The sequence below is a fragment of the Barbatula barbatula genome (assembly GCF_947034865.1).
Source record: "Barbatula barbatula genome assembly, chromosome: 14".
Lineage (NCBI taxonomy): Eukaryota > Metazoa > Chordata > Actinopteri > Cypriniformes > Nemacheilidae > Barbatula > Barbatula barbatula.
Genome location: NC_136777.1, coordinates 10,867,874 through 10,889,205, shown reverse-complemented (window position 1 = coordinate 10,889,205; position 21,332 = coordinate 10,867,874). Strand labels below are relative to the sequence as shown.

General features: G+C 38.4%; 2 protein-coding genes across 2 annotated transcripts; one reads left to right on the top strand and one right to left on the bottom strand.

Moving 5' to 3' along the window:
• Nucleotides 1-424: 424 nt before the first annotated feature.
• On the top strand, nt 425-4,379 carry tacr2 (tachykinin receptor 2; the record flags this gene model as incomplete). The annotated part of the gene is made up of 5 exons (XM_079473739.1): nt 425-819; nt 2,485-2,700; nt 2,882-3,032; nt 3,772-3,968; nt 4,123-4,379. 5 exons carry the CDS (start codon nt 425-427, stop codon nt 4,313-4,315), a joined length of 1,152 nt encoding a protein of 383 aa, XP_079329865.1. The 3' UTR covers nt 4,316-4,379.
• Nucleotides 4,380-5,292: 913 nt separating this feature from the next.
• Nucleotides 5,293-17,372, bottom strand: hk1 (hexokinase 1). The gene is made up of 18 exons (XM_079473009.1): nt 16,313-17,372; nt 14,082-14,244; nt 11,938-12,086; nt 11,550-11,669; nt 11,339-11,434; nt 11,142-11,241; nt 10,866-11,049; nt 10,639-10,794; nt 10,194-10,427; nt 9,563-9,867; nt 9,102-9,250; nt 8,618-8,737; nt 8,441-8,536; nt 8,185-8,284; nt 7,837-8,020; nt 7,410-7,565; nt 6,987-7,220; nt 5,293-6,787 (listed from the first exon to the last, which is right to left on the bottom strand). Exons 1-18 carry the CDS (start codon nt 16,373-16,375, stop codon nt 6,640-6,642), a joined length of 2,757 nt encoding a protein of 918 aa, XP_079329135.1. The 5' UTR covers nt 16,376-17,372; the 3' UTR covers nt 5,293-6,639.
• Between the last annotated feature and the right edge of the window lie 3,960 nt (nt 17,373-21,332).

Below are 21,332 nucleotides of genomic sequence, written 5' to 3'. Positions count from 1 at the left end.
CACTGAGTACAAATTGCCCGCCTTGTTATTATTGTGCACTTAAGTGGGTTCGGGAATAATCCATGATTGCCCACGATAAACGCGTCAGTAGTCTATAATGCACGTAAATCTCTTGATTGTGACAGGTTTTAAAAACCGTGCGTCAGAAGTGTGTTTTACTTAAACGTTATACATTACATTGGTCCCGACACACCCCTAACAACACCTGGCACACATTCCCTCAGTTTCTCAGATCACTGCAGGCGCAATAACGCAGCAGCCCGCGCGCACTGATCAAATCTGAGCCAACATTTACCTTTTGGAAACATATATTATACCTGTCCAAAATTCAAAGGTTTACCATGTCCTAGCCAAAGAAGAGTGCTCAACTCACTGGAATAAGCATAATAAACTGGCTTATGTTCTTTCACAACGAACAACTGCGATGGACACTACTTTGGACCCACGTTCAGCGTCTCTTCTTTACGACGAGGAAGATGGGAATGAAACCTCCACTAACCTTTTCGAGCAACCGGACTGGCAGGTGGCACTATGGGCGATTGCATATTCTTTAATCGTAATTGTTTCCATCATTGGCAATGTCACAGTTATTTGGATCATTCTGGCACATAAACGCATGAGGACAGTGACCAATTACTTTATTATAAACCTCGCCTTTTCCGACGCGTCAATGGCAACATTTAACACCGTTTTTAATTTCGTGTACGCTTTGCACAATGACTGGTATTTCGGTTTGGGATATTGTAAATTTCAAAACTTCTTTCCAATAACAGCGATGTTCTCAAGCATTTATTCAATGGCAGCTATTGCTGTTGACAGGTAAGAGAAAACGTGTTTCTTTATCATAAACTACAATTTCCATCCTCATTGTACTTTAAAATCTCTGAGGCTATTGAATAATGATAAATGTAGCCTACTTCTATTTTATGTTATGATGAGACCTTTTTTGTATCTTGAAGATAATGTGTTGTAAATTAAACTTCTGTTCATAATAATAGTCTAACCATTGTTGAGGCTCGTGTATTGTGGTAACATGAAAAAGCCTTATGCAAAGGTGAAGATGTAATACATTTTACATTGTAACGGTCTTTTTGTCTGACTTAAAGTAGGCAACATTATTATTATTATTATTATGTCTGCAGTGAGGACGAGTCTGATGTAAGCACAACAAATAATCCAATCAATTGTCATTTTCTGCTTGCACGCCAGCAAAACATTTTGCATGCAGTAAATTACTTTCAAGGTGAAGGTTTATTGGCAGTCTAACGATCATTTATATATCTTACCTGAAAATATATTGTCTCAGTTTACTTTTTTAAGATGTGCTTTGGTTGATATTTTCAGATATATGGCCATCATCCAGCCCCGGATTGGCTAATCGGGAGCACCGGGAGAATTCCCGGTGGGCCGGTCAGTTTTTTTGGCCGCGAGGGCCGGTATTGTCATGGCACGGTTGAAATGTGGCTTTCCCTAGGCTGCCTTCACTCACAGCAGCCCTAATCTTTTTATTTATTATTTTATCGCAGCCCCACTCTTTTTTATTTCATATTTATTCGCAGCCCAACTCAGAGCGCAGCCTGCAGGTTAATGATGACGTGATTATCTTTTGACTCCCTGGCCCCGCCCCCGACAGCGCCACTCCAAGTTGCTCAAAATAAAAAACCGTCAGAAAAAAAATGGATGACAGAAAGCGCAAAGGCGGCGCTGAAAAGGCCAGAATAAAAAGCAAGAAAGCTCTGGAAACTGACGCGGCCAAATGTTCTAAGCCGACCACATTTTTTCTCAAAACAAATGAAGACGAGGAGACGGCCGGTAAGCTAACGTTAAGGTATTTAGGAATAGGAGCATTGCAAGATGCTGGCGGCCGTGCAAAACAAAGTTGTGTGCAAACAATTCACGTGACTCGATAGGTGCAAGGTAGCTCATTGTTAGAGCACCCGTCCCACATTCGGACCGACGTCGGTTCGAAGCCCGCGTTAACTAATGTTTTAGGGTTGTCCATGTTTCCTTGAAGCTACACTTATGCAGAGGAAAAAGAGATGAAACAATCATTAGAAATCATTGTGAAAAAAAGTCAGATAACAGTCAAATAGTTTTATTATTTAATTAATGTTCTCATATTTGTAAAAAATATTTGAAGTTGTAAAACAGACGTTTCATTAAAATAAATTATAGTGTCATTAGACAGTGCAATACATTTTATTTAAATCTTTTGTAATTTATATTTTTTTCCTTATTTCAATGTTTGGATATTTATGAACACTAATTCTTAAAGAAAATAGATTCTGATACTGTCCGGCTATTTACTGTTCTCATAAATCTTCACTGTGAAGCAAAACTTAGGATACTGTATTTTCACTGAATGACAATGAATTCAAGGCTGTAGAGAACAGTGCGCTATTGCAGACTTAGGTTTTAATTATCATTATTTTAATATAGTCAGTCGTAAACTAAAGTGGGCCGGTCTAAGGCATGAAACTCCAGGGCTGAAAATGAGTCCCAATCCGGCCCTGCCATCATCCATCCCTTGAAACCAAGGCTTTCCTCCACCACCACTAAATTTGTGATCGGGGTCATTTGGACCGTTGCTTTTGCATTGGCTTTTCCTCAGTGTTATTACACCAGTACCCAGTTTTACTTCCCTCGGACCGTCTGTATGGTGGAATGGCCCGGCGATTATGGAGGGAAACATCAGCTCTCGTAAGACATTAGACCTTAGATTTGTTCCTTAATATATAATTCACGTTCATTTGTTGATACCTTTTTGCTATAGCCATGTGATGTCTCTCTGAGTGTAAGTTTAAGTTATTTCGTTTTTATCACATGAACGTTTGTTTTTTGTATCAATCACAGATTTGATTGATGAATTTAATCTCTTCAGGTATCAGATTGCTGTGATTATCCTGAACTACGTGCTCCCTCTGCTGGTTATGCTGGTGACCTACAGTCTTGTGGGACTGAGGCTGTGGGGCAGTGAGATCCCTGGAGAAGCATCGGAGCACTATCAGAATCAGATCCAGGCAAAACGCAAGGTCAGCAAAGCTTATACTGATTTATGTAACTTAAATTACGTTTAGATAATCTCCACTGACTCAGTGTTTTCAGAATACAGCACTTATTATGTCCTATCATTTGTATATTTCTAAAATGTGTATTTTTGTGTAAAATATAACTACATTTACATTTATTCATTTGGCAGACGCTTTTATACAAAGCGACTTAAAAGTAGTTTTTTTACAGTGGCACATTACTGCAGAGCAATCAGGGGTAAGGTGCCTTGCTCAAGGGCACTTCAGTCATGACCTCAAAAACTATAGGGTTGCACTTTTGCTTCTCTGTGGGGACTTAGCATTTTCTCCCTTTGTCATTGTGGGTCTCCCCCGGGTACTTCGCTGTCCCCTCACTGTCTATAAAAGTGCAGATTACAGTAGGTGAACTGGAGTCACTAAATTGCCTTTAGGTCCATCCATGTCTGCTTGTGCCCTGTTGGACTGGACATCTCCCTGAGAGGTGCTGGGATAGCAGCTCTTGTCACCCTAAAGAGGATAAAGGAGGTTTAGAGAATAAAGCATGTAATTTTGAATTACCAATGGTGAAAAGTTTCCTGGGAATTGACTTCTGGCGAGCAGGAAATGAGTTTGCCATTACTTTCACATTTTCACCTGAATAATAAGTCTGTCTGCTGGACCTTTCCATGGCTGTTTGGATTGTGTCGGTTCTTGGATAGTTCATTGTCTGGAAATCATGGACAATTTCTCTTATTTGTTAAAGGTTGTGAAGATGATGATAGTGGTGGTGATGACCTTTGCGATATGTTGGCTTCCCTACCACATCTATTTCATTCTGGGGAGCTTCAACAAAGACATATACAAGCAGCACTACATCCAGCAGGTCTATCTGGCCATCTTCTGGCTGGCTATGAGTTCCACAATGTACAACCCCATCATTTACTGCTGTTTGAACCAAAGGTAAAAGACACAGTTCCTCTTAGAAGGGAAATTAATGTTTCCATTGAATGAACATTGATAATGAGCATAGTGTTTGTGATGTGAATAATGTAGTCTTGGATTGAAATTGTAATAACGTCTGTATTTTTTCCATGTAATGTTCCATGTCCTAAAGATTTCGCTCAGGTTTCCGCAAGGCATTCCAGTGGTGCCCCTTTGTGAAGATGTCAGAGGAGGACAACATGGAGCTGCAGCACATGAATACCTTCCACATGAGACGCAGTTATCGCACAGAGACCACCAGCGTGGTGGTTCGTAACCATGTCAACAAGCCAGAAGATACCATATCCAAGCTAATCAAAGCCTGAGTCTATTAATTATAGTATAAAATAGAGGAATTTCTTGGCATGGTCACACTTTGCACTTAATAATTCACATTTAAATTTCACTTTGTTTATGTTCTGGTGGGTTCAGTGGGCTTTAAAGGTGGAGCATTACTATACTCAAATGGCATAAGCACCAAGCCTTATTTATGTATTGCTGATTAATATACCTAGATCTAGTATGCGTATAAACTATTGAAAAGAGCAACAGATTTTACATGTGGCAGCTATAAACGTAAATGGCAAACATTTGATTTGAGGATCTTTTCCTTTCTTGAAAGCAAAAGGTCTTATATGCCGCCTATATATATATATATATATATATATATATATATATATATATATATATATATTTATATATATATATAAAGGTGTGTCTCATAATTATAGCGATCAAAAACAAAACGTATAGCTTCAATAAATACAAATGAAACCGATATTTCAGTGTTAAAATCGTGCTGTACATAAACGACCAAGCTTATCAAATTTTTAAAGGCTTACACGCATTTGTATCTACGCATTTGTATCTACACATTTGCATGCATATCCAAAAACTTGTTCTGATATAAACTTAAGTGTAGGCCTAAGTTGAAATGTAAACTTCTTCTTGATGTAAAGAAAATAAAGTGTCTTTAATTGAAAACAAAATTGGGCATGATTCAGTTGTGTTATATGATTAGGTTTCATTTTGCATGCTAAAATAATGTTTTATTTTAATGTACAGCCTCAAGGAGTTCACACATTGATTCTGAAACCCATAAATTATGATAAAATAATTTATTTTAGGATCTTCAATTTTCTACTCTGACATTAAATATAACTTATATAGATTTTGGTGTGTGTAGGCTACTTACTATGGAGCAGACACCTTGCATTGTCCAAGCATTTTTTTAAAGATAATGATTCAATCTTTGTTTGTGGTTGTGAAATCAGTTCCAAATGTAAAATATAACAAGCATTTTCCATTTGAATTAGATTTTATTTAATATTTAGTTTTCCAGGGGTTAAAATAAAATAACATAGATGAAGACAGCATGAAAAGTTTTAAAACTAATATTATACATCAGTGTTTCTAATTCGGTAAATAACTATTTGGTTATTTAAATTATGGTGTATCACCTGGCAAATGGATATTCAAGATCAATGGAAAAAATACATTTCTTTCATTTTCAGAAACATACACCAAACGCTATACATTGGTTGGTCAACTTAAAAAAGCACACACAGAACACAAATTCAGTTCATCAAAATATTTTGTGTTTTTCTCCTATATAGTTTTTCCAGGACCATCTATTTAAACAGTGCAACTATGAAATTGTACAAAATCAGTGGATGCTAGAGCTCAAGTTACCAAATAAGGCATGCATTCATCTCTGAGTCACTACACAGATTCACCCACATTAAATACACAAATAACCAAGCCTGGGCACACAGAAGGACATTAACTGCTGTTTACAGGGCTAACAACCTGCATATCTGCATACATACACAGCAAAAAGCTGACAAAATCTGTACGTGTGAGGTGACAAAATCTTACCATTCAGGTATCGGATGGTAAGACTCATTTCATATAAGCAAAGGCTATACTTTTCCTTTCTTTATTCATTTATATGACTTAACCAATTAAAAATGAACCATCCCAGAAGGGTAACATGTATCAGCTGATCGCACAAGATGGCAGCTGTGACCGCAAGACTAAACTTTGATTACTTCTCACTCTGGCCATTATAAAACCATGGAGAGAATGTTGTTGCATTGCACACTTCTCAATATCCACACCACAAACAAAGGACAGTACATCAAGTTTGGAATTAGCTTGGCATAATCTCATCAAATTAAAATAATTTATCTCAGGAATCCATCTCCATCTCTTCCATCATGTTACAATGCACCCACCAAATAGAAAAATAAATAAATAATATCTTCATACAATTGGTCAAATAGCTTAACTTTTAATGTTTATAATGTTTGGGTTTACATTTCTTCCCTTTTTCTAATATACATCCATAAATACTTTAACAACAGTTTAACATCTTAGAGAACATGGTTGGCAGAGACCAACCCTTAATAACACACATTTACACACACACACACGCACACACGCACGCACACACACACACACACAGAGGGAGAAAGGCTGACAGTAACAAGTACGTGGGAAAGGAATGAGGAATAGAAGCGAGAAGGGGTTAAATCTCAGCTTTGGGCATGATGGAATATTACTTGGAGAAGGAGAGGGAAGTCACAGCTGCGCATGGAGGCTTCGAGAGAGCCTGTGTAGGGGCTAAAGGGTTTGTTCCGGGCTGGCTTCAGCTCTTTTGTTCTTGTTGACGGCAACGGCACCCGACCGCTGTGATCAGGGCAGCCCCTTTACCGCTTCCATCTTCTGAGAGGAGAAAGGTGACATTGCAGTTGGGGGCGAGCTCCTTCACAGTCTGATGCATTATCCGTGAGAAACTGTGGAGAAGATGCAGCAAGTCAAAATTTAGGTTGTATTTTTACTGATAATCTTGCCATCGAAATACAGTGGAAAAAGTCTGAATTTTAATAAAACAAGAATGAATAAATAATAAGCATGTTTTTGAACGGACTAGTTTTTTTTCTAAACAATTTAAAAATAGCAGGTGTTTCGAAATGTAATTCTGAAATGACTCACTGTGGATGAAGCTTATAAAGAGTTCCATCCACCCCGACAGTGATGTCCAGATGGTCCAGGGCACGGTTCTCCCGGATTTTGTCCACGACGGCAGCCATACCAGCTCCACAGAGCTGAGCAGCCCTGTGAGAAACAGCTCCACAAACTTCCTTCACGATTATACTGTCATCACATGTGCTGTCCAGACCCAGCTGTTGCAGAATACCCCTCACCTGCAGTAGCGCCAGACGGTCACTAAAGGGCAAGATCAACAACAAAATGATCGACCCACAGAGCAGTCTTATGAAAAATAATTAAACAATAAAAACATATTTTAGATTTTTAGTATTTTCATCTGCTACTGATGCTGCTGAAAAAAAAGTTCAAATGTGTAGGTTTTGTCTTGTTATGATGAAATACAACAAAACGATCAGACTGCAGTACCTCTCAATTTGGGAAAGGAATTTGGTTTCGAAGATACCCCTAGTCTTCAGTGTCTCTGAGATCTGACCTCTGAAGAGAAAGCCACGCTTTGTCAGATCAATCAAAATGTTCCGTACAATTTCACCCAGGTACATTCCACTGCACATCTTCTCATACCTGAAAAAAAACATTAAAAATTATTTAAAACTCAAATATGCTACAAAAACAAAACGCATCAAAGCAAATACTGCACTTTACGTTTCATATTTACACAATAACCTTTATGATGCATTATAATTCAGATTTTTTTTAGATTCCATAAAATATTTAATATTTCCCATTCAATCAATTCATTAGACTTTTCCAACGTAACTTTCAAATGAAAGCAATTCACTTAAAAGCAATTAATTCAAGCAAGAACAACACTTGACTGGGTAAAAATGCTCACTTTTGTTTGCCGGCATTGAGAGAAAGATCATCCACAGCATTGTCATACTGAGTCCTGATGTCATCTAGGCAGCCGTTGTCACCAAACCCTCCCCACTCCATGTTCACACACATCCTGCCTTCATCTCCATCCACGGTCTCAATGTTCCGCGTCTCCTCCATGTAACAGGCGTTGCTGCCCGTTCCTAAATCCACACAGACATCTTAGCATGTTCTTATGGATAATCTTTCTTTAAAGATCAGATACTTGTCTAAAATAGCTTTTACACCATTTTCAGGAATGTTTAGGATTATTTGTGAATTGTCTGTTCTTGAATGGTGAGATACAGGGGTTTAATATGGACTGTACCTGCGATAAGCCCAACCTCACAAGTGGGTTCCTCATATGCACATGTCATCATTGTACCCACGGTGTCATTTACTATGGCCACCACGTCCAAATCAAACTCCTGTGTGTAATACAGCATATACAAAACATGAGAGAATTATTTATGTTTGCACAATCCATTCTACACATAACCTGTACTATATACCCAGAGTAACATGGATCTAGATTTCTTACCCAAAATCTTGGCCTGTCACTTGTGACAGTACGCTATATTTACCTCTATCCTTTTGATCCCCTCTCTCAGGAGACCGACGACATCTTCTCCTTCACATTCTGTGGCTTTGAAGCCCTTTGTCCAGTTTACCAAAATTCCCTGCAACAGCACGTCAACATCAAGATTTCATTCAGTAAATTCAGTAAAGACTCGACTCAGAAAGAAGGAAAGCCAGCTCACCGCATCTAGACTGGTCTGTCTACAAGGGAAGGAGAAGGTGAAGCCCAGAGGCAGGCGAGTGTTCTTCATTCCCATGTAATCCAGGAAGTCAGATATACAGGCCACAATGTGATCAAAGAGCTAAAGGGGGTCGTGGAAGATACAAGCGTCATTAAGGTTCATTTACTATTATTTAACAGCAATAAGAATTCAGTACATTTGGAAAAAAAAACAGTAAAAGAACACAAGACAGTTTCAAACTTGTGAAATGTAAAAAACACGTTTTGATAATATTCTCAATATCATACAGTATGCAGTTTTGCATCCACATTTTTTTTGTTTAAAGGGTGTTCAGATATTTTTACTCTAAATCAGACAAAATAGGAAAGTTATTTTTTTCATTGTGCCTGTACTATGTTTTTATTGGCACTAACAGTTACAATAGACCATTGTAAAACATGTTTTTTAAACTACTGTAAAAATGCAAAAGGAATGGACTGCCCACCTCATCTCCAGTTCCCTGCATCACTTCTATGGGAATGGCGTAGATTTTATTATGCATCTCAACAGTTCGTTTCTTGCCGCTACGAATCTTAACCAGCAGCACCCTGAAGTTTGTACCGCCAAGATCCAAAGCCAAGAAGTCTCCATTTTCTAAAAAAAAAAGTTAAATATAGACTGCAATACTGGACTGCAGTTTAAAACCCTTGAGCTTAAATCACCAACAGGAATATAATACAATGTCATGAGACTGTATTGAGTAAGTCCAGGATTACAATACGATGCAATTCCGTAAGGATCAAGAGAATTGGATTTGTTCATAACAGCGGGGCAGGGTTCTTACATACACTCTATATTTGGTTTATTCTTGTAGTCTTTTTGCTCCTATTTGCTAATAGAAAACGCCCCATTTAAAATACAGGTCCAAGATCCTGTTCATTACTATACAGTATGAGTCTACGGTACCTGTTCCATCTGGGGTGCTCCGCACATACGTGGGCAACATCTTCACCGTGGCTGTGCTTTGGGTTTTCTTGCTCAAACCGTTCTGGATCTCAGTCCTCATTCGTTTTTTCACCTCCAGCAGTTGATCTTTGGTCAGCCGGAACTCTGCAAGTGTCTCAGCAATCTGACGTGTCTGATCGGCCAATCGGTAAGCCCAGGCTGTTACCATAGCAGCACCCTTCCCACTTCCACTCTCAGACAGCAAGAACCGAACATCAGATTCAGGTACCAGTCGACGCACAGTCTTGTGCAGACGTCGGGCATACCTATGAGACACATCGCAATGCTGTGATTGACCAATTAGAATGGAGTATTTTAAAGAGCTGGGGAATATGAAAAATTAAAAACCATTGTTCTTTTATTACATCCTGTCCTGTAGCCATATCAAACCTATCCCTCTCAAGTTTCACAGGGTACAGAGAGAATATTTAGATTTTAGTGCATGATATGCTTATTAAGCAATGCTGTTTGATAGATAACTTTTGATAGGCTTTGATTCTGTGTACAGTATATCACCAGTCTATTCCACTTAGAAAGCATAGTAACAACAAAGTTTCAGTCATAACCCAAGAAATCTACATGCAATACTCACTGTGGATGCATCTTGTAGAGAGAACCATCAATGCCGACTGTGGTGCGGAGGCGTGGGGAATTCTTATTGTCCTTTTGACGTGAGAGGATCGCACCCAGAGTGGCAGCGATCAGATTAGCAGAGCGAAAAGAGACAATAGCGCAAACGTGCTGCACAGCAATACAGTCGTCTTCAGACGGCTCTACGCCCAAGCGGGTCAGAATCTCCTTGGCTTTGGTCAGTCCCTCTTTGCTCCTAAAAAAGGAGAGGTAGTGATGTAAAGTCGGGCATATAGTATCATGATGTTATGGTTATATAAAAACATTTGTATTGTCCTTAAATTGTCTTCAAATTTAACAATAATAATTTTTGAAAAGTGTTAACAAATGAATCGAAGCAGGCATTCAAGCTGGGATGGACTCTACAAGACCTGACATTTGAGGAATTAAGGTGGAAGGAAACTAACTTCTCAACAGCAGAAACATGCTTGGTTTCAATTTTCCCCCTCGTAAGCAGCTCTGGGGTGATGCGGCCCTCAAACAGCAGTCCTTCTTTTGCCATTTTCACCAGGATCAGTCTCACCAGCTCACCCATGTACATCCCACTGACCATTTTTTCAAACCTACAAAACAATACCATTTTTAAATGGCTGAACAGTTAAACGGATTCTATTTGAGAGACATTGTTGCTTACAATTGCTTGCCAGGGTTCAAAGACCCACGATCAATCTCCCTGTCAAACTCATTTCGGATGTCTTCCAATGTTCCATCATCTCCAAATGCTCCCCATTCCGTGTTGATACACATTCTGCCTTCATCTCCCTCCACAAGGTCGATGTGTCTCAGCTCCTCCATGTAACACGCATTAGTGCCGGTACCTGAGATACCACAGCAAAAAATGCCATTAGTTTATTTATTAATAGGTTAATTTGTGATATGGGCCTAAGAGACCATTGGATTGCGTTCTTACCAATGATGATGCCGACTTCACAGCGCTGGTCATCAAAGCCACAGGTCATCATGGTTCCAACAGTGTCATTGACAACAGCCATGATATCTGCTTCATAGTCCTGCAAATTATGTTCTTATAATAAATGTCTATCATAGTCTTTAAGCAAAGTGGTGAAACACATGGCAAAAAATAAGGAATTTCTTGATCAAGCTTACCCCACGTTTTTTGATGGCTTTATTTAGAAGCTTGACTACATCCATTCCCTCAACCCCGCTGGTCTTGAAGCGTTTGGTCCACGTCAGCAAAACGGCCTGTAAAAATACAATAACAATGCATTACATGGATGTTAATGGTATTTATGATACACAGCTGTAAAACTGTCACCAAGAACCATCTTGGTAAACGTATAATCGAATGTTTCATTACCTCATCCAATTTAGTCTGGGCACAAGGAAATGAAAATGTAAATCCCACAGGAAGCTTCTTGTCCTTAATATTTTGTTTCTCCATGAAGTCTCCAAGGCATTCTGCAACATGGTCAAACAGCTGCAGGAAACAAAGAGCCAAGAGTGAGGACAAGTAAGATAAATTGATTGGAGCAGGATTGCTCAAACCTCCAAATATCAAAACATTTATTTTAACATGCAAAATCGTTACGGTCTTCACAACACATTGTGAGCACATCATAAACATATTCTCATATTTGCTTTATTATTCAAGGTTCATTAATATTCATAATCCTAAATATATTCCCACAACATTTGCACAAAAATAAATATTTTGTTTTGTGAATGAAGAATTGGACAAGAGGTACCCGTGTTCCGGTGCCGTGGATGATATCTTCTGGAGTCTCATATATCTGACTTTCCATCTGCACGGTTTGTTTTTTCTCGTGTGACACTTTTACCCGCAGAATTCGAAAATTAGAGCCACCCAAATCCAAAGCAATAAAATCTCCCTTTTCTGTAAGAGAATTAAAGAAATCAGTTATATATATTAATATAATAAAGTATTTATTAACACTATCGAGAGTTCACGTAGGGTTAAATGTAAAAAATTACACATCATCATGTGGCTCTAAAGTTACTTTTTCCTTTTTAGGAACACTAGAAGATACAGATTATGTACAAAAGCACTGTATGATGTGCTTCATGAAGCTTGAAAGGTCTTGTCCCCACCACCCAATTTGTTGTAACTACATGGAAGAGAGAAACCAATACATTCAAAATATCTTATTTTGTGCTCCTGTGTGAAAAAGTTCACAGGTGTGAATTGACATTATGTATAAATAAATGTGCGGGGGCATTAGGCATTAAACCAGTAACCACCTCCTTTAATTTCAAAATGGCGCCGTGAAATCAGTCTAGACTACACTATTCGTGCAATGATAAGACTGTGTGTCAACATTTATTTTGGTCACGGCTAAGGGGGCTTATTCAGGAATGCTGAACTGAACTGGTCAAAGACAGCCACCAATCAACCCTGGCAATGCTCTGGGGCAACAGCCAGTAAACTCACTTATCCATGAATTCCTGGCAGCAGATTCTACAGAAAATGTTAATATTAAAACAGTGATTAACAAGTGTGTTGGTGACTTTTACAGCGAAAGAGATTAAACAGAGAAAAGTAACACCAAGAGATGTTTGCATTAAGTCAGAACATTCTCTGTAATGTCTTTCTTGGTTCTGAAGGCTCACCGACGTGTCCAGATTGTTGATATTATGTGTAGTTCTTGTGACCAGGCAACAATGACACTCAAATGGCTTTATTTCTTGATACCTCCTGTTTTGAGATTAGATGCACGTTGTTTAAAAGCAATACGGTTTTTGGTATGGTGATCTCAGGGGGTCATATTAGATCAGTTCCAAAATACTCCGTAAAATGTGATTGGAATGAAAGGGATCCATAGCAAAAGGCCACCAGTGATCAAAATATTTATATGCCATTACCCACTAAAATCTTCTCATTATTAAAGGTTGTTTTTAAAGTTATAGATTTCAGATATTGCAGTTCACCTCAAAAACTAACATGCGTTCTTTCAGATGCATGATCATACAGCAGAGACTTGCCGTGAACACTCATCATATCAATGGGATCAATGGGACACCTTAGTGCCAGGGAGCTGCACTTTGACAGTGCACAGTGTACATTTGATCTATGTATGCTATTTATAATACCACACTCCATATTGGGCAAAAATCTGTCAGATATTAGATTTATCCATATTACTGTATTTACAATTAAATGTTATGTTACAATTAAACTGTCTGCAAGAGAAAATTCATCAATGTGATGACACGTAAGAAACAGCTGCCATTTGGGCGCAGTAACAAGTGCACTGAAATCAACTTTTATGTGCAACACTGGGATTATAGCCAATATAATCCATTATTTAACTCTATGCTTCTGGTTGGACCCTGCAGGGCATGTAGAAAGCCTGATCAGTGTCAGTGAGGCTCTAATGTGTTTTGGTTTAGGGACAGCAGGTTCAATATTGTCACCACTGTTAGAAAGTTCACATCAATCAGTGCTTTAAAATGTAGACTAATGTTTGTAAAGTAAATGGCATACATGTTTTCATTTCAAAAGCTATTTCTATTATTATATTACAAATCGTTTAAAAGTGAATTCTTGTCAAACTAGTTTTTGTCACATGGCCACTTTCGCAATAGCTTTAATGACTACCTTCTGAGGTTTAACTAGAAACTCACCAAACCGACCAGAATCTGAGTGCAGTTCTCATTGCAATTATGAAAACCTTGTTCTCCTTTTTTTTTGTTGTGGAAGCATTTAAGAGAGTCAAAGAAGAGAGCTCATGATTGTTTTTGAGACTGAGAGACAGAAATGCAGACTCTACACTTACACACTACCGTTTCAATGCTGACTTAGTATGCTAAACATAGTCATATGCATATTATGCACAGTCATATACTGTATATAATAAGGCGGCAGTCTTACCTGATCCATCAGGGATTGATCTTACGAAGGTGGGCAGCATCTTAACAGTAGCGGTCGGGTTGGTGTCTCGGCCCAGTCCGTTCTCCATTTCCCTTCGGAAACGAGCCATGATGTCTCGCAGTGTCTCATCAGAGAAGCGCATAGAGTACAAGTATTTATCAATCTGTCAAAAAAATAAACACAATAACAAATTAGCATTACCAGATTTTTGTTTTTAAATTAAAAACTTGAATTACTCCAAAAAAAACTTAGCTTGAATACTGTGCTATATAAGTTTAACCAGTGGTATTGCAATTATGCTTTTTGTTGTACCTAGGTTGTTCCAATTGCTTCCATTGTTTACCTCATTTGTAAGTCACTTTGGTTAAAAGCGTCTGCTAAATGACTAAATGTAAATGTACGTAGAATAATATCCACATAGGCAAGGACATTAACAAATGTGCGGTCAAGTCATTGCTTGTCATTTTAGAAAGGTCACTCCGTCCTTGAAACATGTGACCAGCAGGCCAGATTATGGAGACATACCAATAATTTATTTGAAATAATATCAACACAGACAAAATTCATCAGGGAAATGGCTAGAGAAAGTTTTTCAGTGAAGGCTAATGGAATGAAAATGAACTATAGCTGTAAACATGAGCACCTGCTCATGCGTATGCTGACTCATGATTAATACAGTGTGAGCACAGGTTATGGAAAATTTAGCTTATAATGTAAATAATTATTTACACTATGTAATACAAAATTTTAATCAATTTCTTGATAAATACTTTATGTACACACTTACAGTCACACATATACATAATATGTTATTTGAATGTACAATATACAAATGAATGATGAACCGAAAATAATCATTTTGACATGAAAGTCTCAAAGGGAATGAACTTTAATATAAATTATATATATATATATCCAATACTTTTTAGAAATATACCATATATGCAATAAACAAAAGCAATACATGTGTTTCACGTCTCTCTTTGCATTACGATTTTTCTCAATAAAGATCAAACTTTTACATCCGGCCTGTTAAAACAAACTACAGGAAGGGTTTGTAAGAATGGTCATTGCGTAACCAACATCCAACCTTGCTTTGAAAAAGTAGAACAGTGGTAAAGATCTTAAATCAATGGGGTGCGATGAACGGTGGATTTATCTTTTAGTATGAGCACTGACATTTTCTTCAGTTAAAACTTAAAACCCTTATCGTTTGAGAGCAGCGCTCAGGTGTCAAACTTTGTCACACATTCGGATAGATTTCACAATGGCCTGTCGTTACGGTAACCACGTTGTTACACAATATAACTTCTGCTTCTGACATTGTGATAAGACTCAATTTACTTCATGTACCCAATGCATAAACGTAATGTAATTGTAAATGCCTATAGGGGCCAACAAGAATACATACTGCTGTCAGAGGAAGTGTGATGCTGTATGATGTAAAAGGAAGTTTAAGATAAAGGTTAGGTTGTAAATTAGTTTGCTGTCGTACATTTTCAAAATACTACCATAAAAAGATACAGGTATCAGCACAATAGATGTCTTGTTTACACATTTTATTCCTAAAAATATACATCTAATTGCACTTCCTTATACTTACTCTACAGCTACCACATTTTAAAAAACACATTTTTACTTTATATACATCAACAGCAAGACTAGCAAAGCCGTGCGAGTTAAACTCCAAAGTATGTTCTGGCCCAAAATGACCTCCTTAGGCACGTACATACACGCCTTCCCGCTCACTGTTTACATGTCTTCCCCCGTCAAAACTCCCATAAAAGCATGCTGTCAGTCAGCTGTGGTAACCCAATACTGTCTGCGGGGGAGGGGACATGTGACGTTCACACCCACCTTCCCCCATGCAAAGACATACTCCCCAATCGGCACGTTCACACACCGACATGAAAAAAGCGGCCCTCTCCTTCTGGCAACTCCCCACATCCTGCTTTCAAGGACATTGCCGTGCAGACACGACATTCTGCTGTGATGGCCGTGTGTCATCATCACCTACAAGGGTATACCTCGTCCTCTCATCATTGCCGTCGCATGGAGTGTGACGTAACTGCTGCAGCAGGAGAGACGTGAGACATCTCACGACTTCACGGCTTTAAAACGCAGTGCTGTGTCACCTGTTGTCATGCACCCCTTGTGAGCTTGCAAGAGCAAGAGTGGACACATACTATCACCGTTTCTACAACTGGTTAATATGAAAGATGGCAACTCACCTTTTTGACCTGGTCATCCTTCAGCTCGGTGAAGTAGTAGGCCAGAAGCTGTGCTGCTATCATCTTGCTTCACCTCTTTCGTGAAAAAGAAGCTGGAGAAGAGATACCTTACGTTCCTTTCCGCTAAAGCACCGATTCGAGGATCAGAAGCAACGTGGGTTAACAGTAACAAGAGAAGCCGGCATGTAGGGGTGTTCCCTCCCAGCAGAATGGCAACGCTGTTACTCCTCGGCCTAGGAAGTCAAGCTGCATATAATGCGCTTGCAAGAGATGCAGCATAGGCTGGGATGGGGAATGGCTTAAGCCCCACCCACTCACTCTTCTCCTATTGGCTGAGGTTTATGGGCAGGCTTTAGAGCCCGAGCACAGCTGACAGCCCCCTCCTTCCCTGCTTCTTCTTGGTCTCTCTCCCTCCATTCTCTCGCTCCTGTTTCCATTTCAGTCTCCTCGTGCTCTTCCTCGTTCTCTTACATTAACCCTCACTTTTCTTTTGTTGTTTGAAGGAGGGCACTTTAGAAAAGGGGCGTTACTTGAGGAGGCACGTAGAGCACGTCCCCATTGTGTAACATACTCGAAGGCATTCTGGGGTATCGTTTAAACAAAAATGCTGAGTAATGCTACCATACAGCGAAAGTCACATCGCCGTGTTCACTGTTTCCTGCTTCTATGATTGACAGTTTAGCTACATTACTTTTGTGTGTGTAGCGGGAGAAAACAAGGAGATGTCAAAGTTTGTGATGTCATTTTGGGTGGTAATCGGCAGGGGGTACCGTCAATAGAAAAGCAACAATGTGATGGTGATGGAAGGCCAGCTTACTGCGTGTCGTGCTCCACGGCATGCACCCATCCTCCCCCCGTCACTGGCATGAGTGTGAGCTTAACATCCTCTTACTGGTCAGAGCCAATCAGATCACAGTTTTATCAGAGATACGTCACAGGACCACCACCGATGACAGAATTTCATACATTTTAATATCATTCATGTTGGTCTATTCATAAGAAGATGTGTTCTTTCTTCCTCTATGTACATTTGATACCAGTCGGCGTACCAGTATTTCAACTGTGGAAAATCAGACAAATTTCAAGTAGTTTATTTTTAGAATGGAATAATGATGATGGGATGCTGTAATCTATGTCAGGATTTAGAAGTGAAGAACCGTTCAGACATATTCAGTGAGTGACTGAAATAATCGCTGTCCCCTGTGACTGGGTAAACACCCTGAATAATACGGAGGCAAGAAATGAAGCCAAAAAGAAAAAGTCCATATCAATACAGAAACATCAGTGATGTTATTGCTCATATTTAGGGTTAGTCATTTCAACAAATCCTAGTAAGAACTACTAAAGTTTAACTGTCGTTAACAAAAACGACGTAATGACGGTCCAAGGCAAGTTTAAAAGAACAAGTTTTTATTCACTCAAAAAACATGAACAAAAAGTAAGCAAAAACCTGAACTAACATGAAAACAAAACATAAGCTTACTAACAGTGATTACAATAAACAAAACTAGATAAGAGACAATGGAAACATCAGGGCTACTTACAGTATACAAACAAGACTAATGACTAAACAAGAACAACCTGATGAGCATAGACCAATCAGAACAAGGGGACCAATAGGAACAAGACACATGAAGGTACTACAATGACTGTAAGACGAGAACTACAAAATAAGAGACAAGACAACATGAACCAAAAACAACCCACTACCAACGTTAAATATCCCCTCTCTAAGGGGGGCACCTGACACCCAAAACCAGGAAAAACAACCCAAAATACCCAAAAGTGGGCCAGGGAGGCGCAGGCTGGTCAGGTGGCCATGGAGGCTATAACTCAAATAACAAATAGTTTCAGCCACAACGATGTAGAAATCAAATTAAAGCCAAAAACAGAAATTAAAGCTTACACGAGACACTTCTTCACCTGTGAAAACCCATTAAACGTCGTCTTTGTTTCACGGGATTTGAATTCAGAGTTGCGATTCTTTAAAGGAATCGTTCAGACTGATCTGCGAAACCGATTTGCAAATTGATCCAGAGAAAAATGATTTGCAGTCGCCAAGGTAACGAAGAAGGAATAGCAATTAAACCACATTGATAAACTGTAAGAGGAGGGATTAATTTCTTCGCCTTCAATGAATAAGTATAATTTGATATACTCTTCTGTAACGTTAAATGTTTATTCATTGGCAGCTGTATAGATTTTAGGGTAGACAGGTCTTTCCTCTTTCACTCCTTGTTGTTATCTGTTGTTGTATTCTTTTACTGTACCCTGTGCCAAATAGCTAGCCCCCAAATTACATTAATGTTACAAGCTTAAATATTGCATCAGGGACAGTTACGAAAAAAACATCCCTGATTTTCAGTGATGAATGTGATTACCAGTGTCAGTACAAAACATGAGGGGATTAAAGATTGCAGTGAATCATTACCTTTATTATACTTAAAGGTGACATCAGGTAGACATCACTAAGCATCACACAATTTCCTGGACATAAAGAAAACTAATTTACAAAGGGAACCATGTCCAGATTCCCTGGGAGTGTTTTTGTGAACTTTATCTGTAGCGGAAACCTGAAATGTTGTCTCACTATTACACATTCACAATTGACCCACCCAGTAGGCGTAACAGTTCCACTGTTCATGCATGAATAAGCAACTTCACAAGGGCATGTACTGGGTCATTGTACAAATGTAACAAGATTATTTGAAGAGTTTGGTTAAAAAAATAGATAAAAATGTTGTAAAATCATGATTATGTTATTATGTTTTTTTATTTTGTTTTATTGTGTTGGTTAGCTGTATTGTTTAAGTTAATATTAAGGGCTTAAATCAAAACAAACTAACTGCAGTTTGATTGATATTAATTGTAATGCACAATAAAACAACATTTTCATTATCTCATTTTGGAATCAAACTCTTAATTTGTATTACAGGGGGTCACTGCAGTACGTTTCAATATATAGTTGTAAAGACCTCTACCAATAGAGGTTAATCTTGTTAAAGAGACAATCTTAACCAACGTGTTTCAATTCGTCCCCTATATGGAGTTTTGCTCAAAATGATTTCAGAATCAACATAAAGTGTAAATTATTTACACTCTCAATCCAGTGGAGATTTGAAGAATGAATGCACTGTAAGTAGCATTTTAAGAACACATCAATAAAATGTAATATATAATGCTTTAAATGTCCTCAACAGAAATACAGAAGAAAGCAATAACATCTAAACATTGTTTGTATCTTTGTTTTATTAAAGCATGGCAAACCACATTTTCCAATAATAACAATAGGAACAACCATGATTTACACTAAGATTTCCACACTGATTTTATTTTACTGTAAACATGACAAATAACCAAATTTTATATGAAGTATCATTTAGAAATATATTACCAAAGGAGTATTGCAAATACATATGTCCCTCTCCCATGAGCCCAATTAAGCAAACTGGGATGGACTTCCATGTCTGCCTCATTGTGACTATCGGGAAATCCCAGTTTGGGGGTCCACAGTTAGAGGGTCAACAAAATTTAAGAGAAAACTATAGCTTATTAAATGTTTTTACTTACATGTGGTAAAGTATCAGTCACCTCATCATCACTTTCCATAACTGAAGGATGGCTAGGAACGGAGAAAGGCAAGTTCTTAAAAGTAGATTAGGGAATCTAAATGTTTAACCAGCTGCCTCCTTGAGATCACGTAGGATTTAAATTCTTACATAACCCTACCCTATTGTAATGCGTCTTACAGGTCTGTGATTGTCATTTTAAAACGTTGTGATTATAATTAAAATGTCACGAAAAAATGCAAGCGAAAAGCAAAAATATCTCTAATTTGTATATGGCAGTGTCTGCATTTTTCTTTACAAAGTCAAACATTTACTAGTTAAAATGAAAAATGCTCGAAGATTTTGCATTCTTGTGAATAACTGAACTAATATTTAGTTGTTTAGCCACGGTTTCTGATAACTGCTTCATGTGTGTTGCATGGGGTCGACCAACTTCTGGCAGGTATTCCAGCCCAGGACGATTGCACTACATACCCCAGTTCCTCTGCATTTCTTGGTTTTGCCTCAGAAACAACGTATTGATGTCACCCCACAAGTTTTCTATTGGATTGAGTTCTGGAGATTGGGCTGGCCACTTCGTAACATTAATCTTGTTGGTCAGAAACAAAGATGTTGCTCGCTTACTGGTGTGTTTGGGGTTCTTATCTTGTTGAAACATCCATTTCATGAGCATTTGCTGCCTTTGTCCTTAAATAAGGGCCACTTGTTTGACATCAGGTTTTTCACAGAATGATTTACGTCTTGAACTCCACACTTCTATTAATTTAAACACAACCTTTTCATTTAATGTTTAAATTACACGTCATGGCTGTTGGGTCTGTTGGACTCTACTACACCTTACTTTCTACCAAAAACAGTGACTGGTCTGGTTCTTGATGTTGGACTGTTATGATTTTGAACATAACTGTATATTTTAAGTAATCTTAGAATTTTTTGTCAGATCAGGTTTGGTGATTCTTATGCAAGATCTGGCAACCATTGTCAGCCCGTGTTTACATTGTCATTTGCATGTTGTCAAGTGTAAGAACTGTGACATGCTGATTTGCATGCTTGTCTTTGCTGCTATATGGTCCCGGTGTATTGTACTATCCCAGAGAAGGAGTCAGTTAGCATTAAGGAGAAGGATTATGGTGAGTAGCCCTGCTCCACGAGGATTTGTAACCAGAGGCTGGCCTGATTTAACCGCTTTGTCTAATCCCGTAAAATCTTAAATGATTTAAGACAACTGGAAATGTGCAGTTATTAATGTCACACAATAATGTATTAAATCACATAAAAACTGTCAAATAAATCTTAAGCCTAAAAAGAGGTTCACAGAGGTTTAGAACAACATAAGGGTCAATAAATGATGACAGAACTTTTATTTAGGGTGAACTCTCTCTTCAACGAGAATACTAAGTCATGCGCTTAATAATGCTTTGCTGACAAAGATTTTAAAGTAGAATCTGGCA